Below are 12128 nucleotides of genomic sequence, written 5' to 3'. Positions count from 1 at the left end.
AAAATATTACATAGTATACCTTGGACTGAGATGACTGTAGAATACTATATCTTCGAAAGTAACATTTAACAAGTACGTAAGTAACTATTATTATATACATTATACTTATTATATACATTACATTACGTATAATACATACATACATTTGTTTTGTACTATTTTTTCCTTATTTACAGACAGGTTAGTCAGAGTGGGCACAAAATGGAAAAATAATGATGTCTAATTGTTGTATATTACAAGCTTAATAAAACGACATATAAAATGTTGTTGGTTGGTTGGTTCTGGGTTAATTTTGCCCGATCGTCTTTTACATGAAAATTAAATATCTTGTATAAATGTATGTATGTATATCTGCTTACACTTAAAATTCTAAGTAACTACAGTGACTGATCAGAGTGAAGCGAGCCGCGAAGCCGCATCATTGCGCCGTCGCCTTTTTGCCATAGCACACGTTTCGACACTTTTCAACTGTTGTATGCAGTTGTCTGTGTAGTGAGTCCGTGGGTGTTGAAGTCGGTGCCCAAATTTCGGGAATTTTAATAACAATGCATCTACTAATTGTTTTGAGTGCAATTGTCTATGCTAGTGTCGATATCGTCCAGGGCGCCAACGTGTTTCATAAGTGTTGTCCGAACAATCACAGTTTGATGAAAGTGATCAAAGAAGAGCGAAAAAGCTCTTATAAATGTTTAGATCATGAAAGTGCACGGAATGACTATAATATTACCATAAATCCTCATTTTGTTGGTAAAAATATATCGGTGGAGGTTGGTATACCTAAGAAATGTGGTGATTTCTGTTCCGATAGGCTCGTGGCACTATTGTATAATGGTACCGTAAAAACAGTAGAACCTTTTAAACTCATAGGATTAAACCTTTGTGTTAAAAAAGAAAATAATAGGACATCTAAAGATAATCTAATCATTCAAAAGTACAGGAAGTGTTGTCCAAGGGGGCAGAGCTATGACAGTAATTTTCATTTATGTAGAGAATCTGCAGTCAATAACTCTGAAGAATGGTTATTGAAGCGGTTAAAAATGAATGATAATGATATATACGAGGTGGACACTGGCTTGGATTGTGCAGCTGATGAGTATGGCTTAGAGTTGAGGCAGAGGTTCTTTTCACTTCGAACGGACGGAAGTACTTTAAAGATATTTAGTAAAAAAGGTGACGGTAGCGGCGATGCTGATGAGGGACAGTGGTGTGTGGACCGGGAGTTCTCGAGTTCGGAGTTGGTGGCGCGCGTGTGTTCTAGTAATTGTACCCAGTACGGTGCATTTTGTGTGAGGAAGTGTTGTCCCATCGGGTACCACTACAATCTTAAGTCTAGTGGCAGCTTCGACGTCAAATGTTTGCTGAACGAGGATGATGTGTTGTTTAATATATCACACTATACGAAGCCATTGCTACACGAGAATCCAGAAATAACAGGTAAGCTTTTTGTTTTTTTTCACCATTCTATGGATGTAAATTATCTGGTTTGGTGCCATTTAAAGTAGTGGATAGTATTAACCGGGTCACAGAGGTAGACTAAACAAAATTACCTACCGCAAGCAGCTGAACTACATCAATGTACACAAAGCAACGGAATCTATCGACACATCGACACAACTATCGCTATACAATATACCTGTGTGGGTATTCCGTAGTAATGTGCATAAAAACGTTTGTCCATTATGTACACATTGGTATATGCTATACAATTTTGTGTCATTTCGCAGTAAGTATACTTCGGTGCAGATTTCGCAGTAAGATAAATCCGTAATATACCTATAGTTATATCCTTAGGGATATCATTGAGACGAACCCTATATTTATATCACTAAACTTGGACCTTTTAAATATTCCTACTGAGATAGTAATGAAATATTATGGATTTATCTATCTTACTGCGACATAGATACAGTATATAAGACTCATAAGTATGTAGATAACATGAGACTAGATTTTATTAACGTCTCACTGTTTTTCTTAAAATCTTATCTTTAATAGAAACAACATACTTCGAAAGTCCTATTTAGTTGTGTCACATATCATAAATACTTAATGATTATGTAGACAATGTAAATTCCCCCTTCCCAATCTTCCCAATCCCCGATTTCCGAACAACAACCCTTAAATTCCTAACTCCCAAAAAGCGGGCGGCGATGATTGCTTACCATCAGGTAATACGTCAGCTCGATTATTGGGTTAAAACAAAAATTAAGAACCTAAAATAGAATTCTTAAATTCCCGCTGTTAACGCCGGTAAGAAGTAGGAGGGTGACCTTGAACTATTCATGGCATAACATAACCTACATAACCTAGGATAGGATCAAAATATTGATTTTAATTCAATATATTGTGAAATTGATTGTAACACTTGAGTGTGTTGTTGCATTGAATTTGAGAAAGCGCAAAAGCGACTGACAAACTAAGGTCTTAGGTTCGATTCCTGGGTCGTACAAAGTATATCGTTGAGTCTACCTGTTCTTTATTACATCATCATACAATCTCTTTCTATAACTTTAAGCTAGCCGATAATGTGGCTATATGGATGCCTATTAATATTCGAAATTCATTTGTAGATATAATGGGGTTTCGCATCGGTATGCAATGCAGTTCAGGTTATGAGATGTTAAACCAGTCCGTAGAACGAGATCAACATCATTTGAAACCTGATGGTAGTTTGTCTTCACCAAGCTGGATCGGCGGCGGCTACTGTTTCGAGGCATTTACATGCGATAACCGCTCCTGTCCTGATGGCAACACCTTCATCACAGCCGTCAAATGCTATGAAAGCCCCGCAAACGAATTGAAGTTTCAAATATCTTTCGTGGTAAGTAATTTTAAAGTACTATATGACTTAACATTATTAATCAGTATCATCTGCAGTTCAGTTCTCACTACATTCTTCAACCACATAGTAGATTCATAAAAATAATGGAAGCTCTCACCAAATCAGTCTTAGACTTGAACAGGAATATGTTGTATACTCGAATGACTGAGTTCTAGGAGAAGCACAGAAAAAGCCCCTGAGACCTCCAAGGTCACTTGAGTTTGCTGCTTTTCGGTCATTTGTCATGCAGACTACTATGCTTCAACATCTAGTAAATTTTCTGGCACAGAGCATTCCTCGTATCTAAATGCGTGGAAGGCGTCAGTTTCTGTTCTTGCATGGGGTTTCAGAAGCTGAAGAAGAGAAAACATCATTAGTGGTGGTCCAGGTTGAAAAAATGTTTTTAGTGCAGCTCGGGATAAATGCGGTGTAAACCAATGTTGGACGAGGGAAGGAAATATTTATGTTCTTGATGGGCAGGGGTCTCGGCATCAAGTATCTTGTTTGGATGATCTCGATAAGATTCGCCTCCCTTCCAACTTGAATCTGGTGGTCCTGAACAGAGGGTTGCGCACCGGAGCCCAAGAAGCGTGTTACTCGGAAAAAATACATACTTGCAATTTTTATGGCGTTATTTGGCTACTGGTAGTCTAGGTAAGTAGGTAATTTTATTCTGGTATTGTTTAGCCGTAGTTTTATTTCACCTTCAATCTGTTTCTATTTAAATTCACAAAAATAATATTTCAATATTACAAACAGACACTACATTATTTATATATCTTGGTGATGGGCGTTAAAGTCTCCCAGTAACACCAACTGAACCGAAGGGTACCCCTGCCGAGTGGACGCCTGCTCGTTGAACAAAATTGTGCTCCAGGAAATATCCTGGGTAGCACACTAATTGGGCCCTCAAAAACTGCGACCGATCTGCCTACAGTGGAACAACCATATCGACCTATCCTCTCATACAGCGTCACCGAGCATCGTGGCGGAACACGGCTAGGCCGATTGGCGACACGATTTTACTCGGTGAGTGGTCATGATGCAGAGGGCCATAGCCTACCACCAGAGTGTCACCTATTTAGCACCACCCAGAGGCCACGAGTAGGGATTTAAATTTATGGGTGCTCACACACAAATTATTCTAGCCTACAAAATTGTACTCTAGGTATATCAACTTATCAATCAATATCTAATAAATGAGCTACGTTTCGTTACTCCTTTAGTTTATTATTTCTGATGTTTTGTTCTTGTTTTAGTTTTCTTTTCAATATGACAATGGCCAAGAATGTATGGTGCAAAAAACCAGAATCGTTTAAAAGAATTTATATGTGGCAAGGTAGAGTTGGCAATGTGGCAATGTGCTTTCGATTAAACATCCCCAAGTAATAAAAATAGTCTAACTTTGTATGATTTTTCTTCAAATATAACAGTCAGTTTATATAGGCTAAATTTGAATAGAATCACATCGCTGTGTGATAATCTTGGAAAATTTTAGAGGTTTTTGGATTTGCTTGAAATTCTGGTAAATGCTTACCTGAAATTCTTCACCACTTTTATTAGTAACAAACATATAAAGAGAAAAAGTCAGTTATTCCCGCGCTCTGCTATACAAAATTGTGATATGCTGCAGGCTGTTGACTCGTTCGGATATGGTTTTGCGAAAATTAATAGCGTATTTGTGACCTCATGGTTATGGTCTATACGATTCATAAATTATTTTAATCGATTCTGGGGTTTTTGGGAAATCTCCTTTTAATTTTTACTTGGCTTACTATACAGTACGATATTTTTTTCTTTGTTTTGTATATTTAATCTATTGATTGCTATTCTTTCGTTACTATGACAGATCAACTGATGAACTTTAATGTCCACATAAATGCTCAGAGTATTTCACTGATATGCTGACAGTTTGATGGTTAAAGTCTAGTCTCTCTTCCTCATCCTTTGTTCTTGCAGAGTTCAATCTCATCAGGAATGATCGGGCTGTTGGAGATGGTGGCGGCGTGTCATTGAATCAGCGAATCTCTGTTTACTAAAACTAATGCTATTCACTCACTCATGGCTAAACATGTGCTGTGTTCATTTGATTATTTTTCTTACCATGACTTAATTCTATGCTTCTTATAAAATTCGACCCTCTAAGCTAATCATTGCAACAATACAACACATACATAGAAAAAAATGGATGCTAACCGCAAAACTTGTTATGTCCTTATTTCATGGCGGATAGACTCCATAATTACGTTCTGATAAAGCAATTTGTGAAATAGTTAACAGAAAGTACTGTTTTTAGGTACTCCATGCCATATAATATATTTGAACATCAAGATAATACTGATACTTTATGTTTAGGTTAATATAAAGGACCCAGGATATGACAATTATATCGAGACATTAACAACGGAGGAGAGAATACAGCGTGTGACATCACCGCACAGTGGGTAGTCATACCCCTCCAGTACATTTATTTCGAAAATTCTATTGTGGCGCGGTGAGATCTGCATGGTTGAATTAAGCCTATATAATTCTCTTCTACAAAAAGAAGGAAAATCCGCTTAGCCAGCATCGACTTTGGAAAACCAAAGAGTTTATTGGCTTGGGATCCATTGAATGATTACAATAGCTTATTTTGAATAATGGGCATGTAGTTATGTAAGGAAAGATAAGGTAAGAATAGGTATTGTAGATTGCATTAAAAATGTTGTATTGTTACAGTTTCTCGCTATATCGAACGTGTTCCTGGCGCTGACGCTATTGGTTTACATATCAGTGCCGGAGCTGCGGAACCTTCACGGACGGAACATCATCTCTCATGTCAGTATGATGCTGCTCGCGTATTGCTGCCTCGCGCGTGCCAAGCATAGCTATGTAGCTGACAATACTGTCTGCACACTTATTGGTAAGTCTTCTTGCGTTCTTTGACTTGTCTTTGTTTTTTAATGACCAAATAGCAGCACAAAATGTACGTCTATAGTTAGTAGCAATGTTTTTCCTAGACAGATATTTGGTATTTTATCCATGGATAAAAGAAATCAGTGGATGAGCTGTCACGACGCAAAAACTATAAAAGTAGAAGACAATTTAATTTGGACAATTAAGTACGTACGGCACACCTGATGTTGCAGAAAAGGGGACAGATTCATAACCACTACTTTTTCATTTACATTGTCTAACTCAATAGGCACTCAAGGTTAAACCACCATGGTAACAATTTCCGTAGTCATTAGAATAATAATACTGGGACGATTAAGATTGACATGTTCCATCAATGTATCAAATGTAATTTTAAAATTGTAACGAGTAGTTAGCCAGCTGTCTCTATTTCTAGACTGAAGTGTAAACTATGTATGTGCTTTTAACTATCATATTTGATGGTACAAGCGTGGGGGCTGGAAAAAGAAAGACTCTCTTAAAAACAAATTCTAATACTAACTTGCTAGCGAAAGCTACAAGAGGTTGCACAAGAGCATACATTTTATGTCACCAAAGGGTTACTAAAAATATCTCGTTTAAGTGCCCCACGCTTTCACGATCAAATATTGTATGTAGTTAAAAGCATATTATATGTAGTTTACACTTCACTCTAGGAATAGAAACAGTTTGAACGATCTATAATTTATTTTTTACTTTTACGTGTATTTACAAAACCGTTTGTTTTTAGTTTTTTTAAACTATTAATTTATTAGAGACTAGCTGTGTGGTAACGTTTCCTGCGTGAATGTTGATTCCGTGGGAATTTTCGGATAAAATCCTATTTTTTGCTACAGTACTATAATAGTTACTTTTATTAAATTCGTGCAACGGCCCTCCTGCATTTACATTTTGATACTACCATCGGTTTTACTACCCTTGAAAACCTCGAAAACGACCCCCATGACGAAAACATGAAAATTTTAAGCAGTGGCCACATACATATTACAATGACAAAAAAAATAGTTTTGTTTTATAATCGGTTTTTAAATGATTTCAGCATTTTACGAGTAATTGCATATGTTTGCTTATTCTTATTAAAATTATTCACGATTCCAACACAGATGCAGCTGTGGTAGCACTCTCGGCCTCGATCGTGATTAATAAGTTAATGTAGCAGTGTGTAAGTGAGATAAATTGAGAATCAAAGTAAGTCTGTAGGAACGCTCGCCACTTGCCAGTCACCAGTCATAGTTGATCCATTACTTTATTATTATTTGCTTATTATTGTTCGTTGTTTGTGCAGGGTACGGGATGTACTTCGGCTTCATGGCCGCGTTTGCCTGGCTCAACGTCATGTGCTTCGACATCTGGTGGAAATTTGGGTAAGATTTGTCAAGAATCAACAATAGCCTAAATTTTATCCACGTGTCCCGTAAAGGAAGGCGAGTAACTGCTCCCAAGCAGCAAAAGAGTTTTCCCGAGTGAAATGACGGACACAATACAGAGTTTCCCACTAGTAAATTTAGAGTAATGGCAAAAACGATACTTTTCTATGATTTTTGTAGGCGATTTTCTTATCTTACTTTTTTAGAATTAGAAAAATTTAGAAAATAAGTAAGTATATCGTTAAATTGACTAATGAAACTACGATTATTTTGGGATATCATGTGGTGTTGATAAGTCAAAGTATGTAATTTATTTTTGTTCGTCTCGCACCTAAAGAACTCTTTTTAAAACGGGGGTTATTTTTTATTTTTGATGGGATTTCCCATACAGCCTGATTTGGATGCGAAAAATAATTTTGTTGTGGAATAGTGCTAAAGAGGGTTAAGGATACACTATGGGATTTGTGAATTTTTGTATAATGTTAGAAATACATTATGGAAAACTTAGAAATACAATATGGCAAAATTCACAAATCCTAAAGGATATCCACGGTATTAATTATTGTTTGTTTATCAGGAGTCTCATCTCAGTGCAGCCGGTACGCAAAGCCAGCTCGGAGTTACGACGGTTTCTCTGGTACTCCTTGTACGCGTGGGGTATAACGATTCTCTTCACGGTGGTCATGTTGATTTTGGACAAGTACCCAGTGTCGGATTACCTGGACGCGAACATGGGGAAAGATTATTGCTGGTTCGGATCTCGTAAGTAATAGTTATCTAAATCGATGTCTGTTTTCTAATGAATTGCCACAATTCCGTGCCAGAATATTTTATGAACCAGAAAATCATGATACCTATTATTCAGAAAAATGCAGCATAATAATTTTCCGTGCTTACGGCGCGACCGGTTCGCGCGGCGCTCCTTAAGAGAGCCACCAGACCACCCCAGATGGGGCCCAGTAGGGGTGATCTATGCTTATGTTGTATGCTTATAACAGTGCTTCATTGTATGAACCTCCGTCAAAAATAAATAAAATCCCACAAAAACATTATGTAAAAAACAAGTCGAGTCTTGATGGAGCTGCTTGTTTATCTCTAAAATGTAACATGGGTCACTTAAGTCAGCTCATACCATGTCAGTATACCAAATTTCATCAAAATCCGTCGGGTAGTTTCAGTGTGATTGAAGAACAAACATCCAAACAAAGTTTTACAGCTTTCTATCTATCATAAAACTTAATTGTTTTTTTGATCTCTTATTGACTAAAAACCACCCTGTTCCTTCTCCTGCTTTTCGAGCCGGAGCCCCGGTAAGCCCGCTAGGTAGTCCTCAGCTCCGGATATGTCGATATCTGTGATAGTTTGGTTGCGCTCTTGTCTTTTTTAATCAGGGTCACCAGCTACTCCAGATCTTCGATTATCCTAGTTTTTATAAATTTCCCTTGATGTGACCATTCAACTATATTATTGAAATGTACATTACTTTGTATGTGGCATTAAGTTTACGGGAAGTTCTAGTTCTATTTTGATGATAGTGAGTAAGTGTCATAAATGCGAAACTTTGCTTCCCTTTATCTTAGGAACTAAATGATCTACAGACTTGAAATTTAGCTTTTTAACTATCTGATTATAGGTTACTGGATGACGAAAATATCTGCGTTCTGCACTTATCCAGAGGTATAAGGGCCAAAATAGGGGCCTGAAAATGTGGCTAAATGGTTCAAGTATACGGCAGAGTTTGCTTCGCGCTCGTCTTGGCGGGGGCACGGTAGTGTCCCCAGATTTAATTAGTTATTTAACAGTACAGTTGAAATGCGTAACAATAAGCCAGACTGTGTATTATAAATAGCGTAATGGCTATTGTGACTAGATACACATTACAGTTCGTACTTACGTAGATATACATATTGCAATGTATTTGTTAAAAATAATGTTATATGGTGTCATTCCAATATATCGGATAAAAGGATTGAATGTGGTCTCAAATGTTCAATGAAATTTCTTTGCACATTTATCAACACATTTTTTATACTGATATAGCCTTGGACCTGTTACATTACATCTGCATAGTTATTTTGGGGAATACCTGAGCATATTTTGTTCAGTGAGTTTATGTTTACGTTACTTTGTTGCAACTGAAATCAGTCTCGGGAAATTCCACCATATTTTTAGGATTCAATTCGTTATTCATTTATCCAAACTATTCTTTCACCTTCATACGATGTTTTCCAGATTTTTTCGAATTATGTCTATAAACTTGATGACGATGGTAAAATTATCAAACCTGCTTACAAATCGAAGGGATTAGTAGAAGTAGGCACTTTTTAACCAACTTCCCAAAAAGGAGGAGGTTATCAATTCAGTGGGCATGTTTTTGTTGCTTTTAAATGGAATCCTTATAGATTCGTCATATCTGTCTGTCCGTTCGTCGGAAACCGTATCCGAATTTCGAATAAAAATTAAAAAATTAAAGGAAGGCAAATTATTGAAAATAAATTTTTTTTTCCTATTCGTGATAGGTGTCTATCGATAGGACTTTAAAAAAGATATTAAGGTTCCTAAAACCATTTTCATCAAAATCAATTGTTTGAAAGATAGACGCTTCCAAAGTTGAAAAATTAGTGACCCCATTCTAACTTTTAGAATAAGTGAGTGAGAAAACTAAAAAAGATATATGCTGTAGATTTTAATAGAAACTTTCAACGGAAATTGTTTTGAATGAGATATCATTGTTAGTTTTTAAGAAATAATACATTTTCAAAAAACGCACATATAACTTTGTCGTTCATACAAACACTATGTAAAAAATCATAACTTTTATATTATGTCATCTACTTACTGCTACGGGCTCGCCCTTAACCGGTTTTATTTTTCTACTAGCTTTTGCCCGCGACTTCGTTCGCGTGGAATAGTGACTTCCGGCAAATTTTTGGTTTTAACCACATAGTTCCCGATCTCGCGGGATCTCTTCAAAAATAAGATGTGGAAGATATTCCAGGGAACTCTTCAAAAATCAACATAATGAGCTCTGCGTTTGAATTTAATAGATGTATACTCACTTAGGACATTGAAAAAATAGTTTAAAAACGGACTTAAACTAACTTAAAACTAAAGAAAGCTACGAATTACGAATTTATAACAATTAAAAAAGAAACTATATTACAACCTATCCTCTATGCTATAATAACCAAGCTTAAACTAAATAATTTAAAAGAAACGACTTAAATCTAATCTAATTAAAAAAAAAATTTGACTTACAATTTTATTAAAAAAACAAATTTTTGGTTTTAACCACATAGTTCCCGATCTCGCGGGATCTCTTCAAAAATGAGATGTGGAAGATATTCCAGGGAACTCTTCAAAAATCAACATAATGAGCTCTGCGTTTGAATTTAATAGATGTATACTCACTTAGGGCATTGAAAAAATTGTTTAAAAACGGACTTAAACTAACTTAAAACTAAAGAAAGCTACGAATTACGAATTTATAACAATTAAAAAAGAAACTATATTACAACCTATCCTCTATGCTATAATAACCAAGCTTAAACTAAATAATTTAAAAGAAACGACTTAAATCTAATCTAATTAATTTATAAATTAGACTTACAATTTTATTAAAAAAACTAACTACAGTAACTACTAATAATCGATATCAAACTAAACCTACGTTAAATAGTTTAACCAGAAAACCAGGAAAACCCAACAAATAAACTTATTAATTGACAAATACAACGAAACCAATTTAGAATATACGAAACAGCAGGACCACTACAGACAAATAATCATACGACTGATAATACACTTTTTCTACGATAGTACCGAAGCGCTCGGCCGATACCCAACCAAATGAATGTAACGAAACCATAGCGCGATCTATTTCGATCCCAACGCCATCTATCGAGGATAAAGACAACTTGGATTATTTATTTATACTCCGTTCGGGCATTTTCTTTGTACTAAAAGTTTAATTATATTGATATTATTTTTTTCATACCTTTTTACTATTTATTTACTTTTTTTCGATGAATTAAAACAATAACATGAACCGAAGTCGTGTAACGATCGACATAGAATTATCTATACTCCGTTAGAGCATTTTCTTTGTACTAAATGTTTTATTATATTGATATTATTTTTTTCATACCTTTTTACTATTTATTTACTTTTTTTCGATAAATTAAAACAATAACATGAACCGAAGTCGTGTAACGATCGACATAGAATTATTTATAAATAATTTATTTCTTATTTTTATTTTTTGATTTTTGAAATAAAAATATTATGTCCTTTCTAAGGTTCTAAACTATATCTGTACCAAATTTCAACCAAATCCGTCAAATAGTTGCGGAGATTAATGGTATAATTATGAATACATAGAATACAGCATAGAATGTTCGACGTGATTCTTTAATTTGACATAACTTTTTTATTTATGAACCGATTGACATGAAACAAACACTAAATGTAAATTTAAGCATCCCACAATATATTCGTGAAAACCGCATCCAACTCGGATCAGCCGTTTCTGAGATTAGCGCGCACAGACGAACAGACAAACAGACAAACAGACAAACAGACAAACAGACAAACAGACAAAAAAAAAGTTAATTACATTTTTGGGTTCGACATCGACATAACAATAACCCCTGCTATTTTTTTTATTTTTATTTTCAATGTACAGACAACACTTTTCTACGATTTTATTATATGTATAGATGTATGTACACCGGGGTCTATGGACAGATTTGATGTCCGACGCAAATTAGCTTAAATTTGGTCCCATGAAAATTTGTTTTAGTTTTGTTAAGTAGTTTTTATTTTATGAACATTATAAGTGCTTGGACTTGGAAAACAATGATAGTTTTTAGCAGTCGGTGCCACAAGCCCATAAGATAATTTAACTTACCGATACTATCTATACCAACATTGTACATTACAGAATTACTAATTCAATAGGTTTAAAAATGTACAATATTTTTGTACCTAGAATTTCGGTATAAAAA

At 35.3% G+C, this 12128-nt stretch overlaps 1 protein-coding gene across 2 annotated transcripts in view; it reads left to right on the top strand.

The window, feature by feature from the left end:
- LOC118272992 (G-protein coupled receptor Mth) overlaps window positions 1–12128 on the top strand; it is a 72907-nt gene that overhangs the window by 57774 nt on the left and 3005 nt on the right. The window contains exons 2-6 of one of the 2 annotated variants that reach the window (XM_035590425.2): window positions 1062–1434; window positions 2571–2821; window positions 5540–5723; window positions 7041–7119; window positions 7700–7884. In XM_035590425.2, the coding sequence (XP_035446318.2) occupies window positions 1062–1434; window positions 2571–2821; window positions 5540–5723; window positions 7041–7119; window positions 7700–7884 (1072 nt within the window). The remainder of the gene's footprint in view (window positions 1–1061; window positions 1435–2570; window positions 2822–5539; window positions 5724–7040; window positions 7120–7699; window positions 7885–12128) is intronic. The other variant, XM_050694592.1, reaches the window with a different exon arrangement.

Source organism: Spodoptera frugiperda, chromosome 1 (assembly GCF_023101765.2).
Source record: "Spodoptera frugiperda isolate SF20-4 chromosome 1, AGI-APGP_CSIRO_Sfru_2.0, whole genome shotgun sequence".
NCBI classification, from domain to species: domain Eukaryota; kingdom Metazoa; phylum Arthropoda; class Insecta; order Lepidoptera; family Noctuidae; genus Spodoptera; species Spodoptera frugiperda.
The sequence above is the reverse complement of the archived record's forward strand: the minus strand, read 5'-3'. Positions and strand labels throughout refer to the sequence as shown.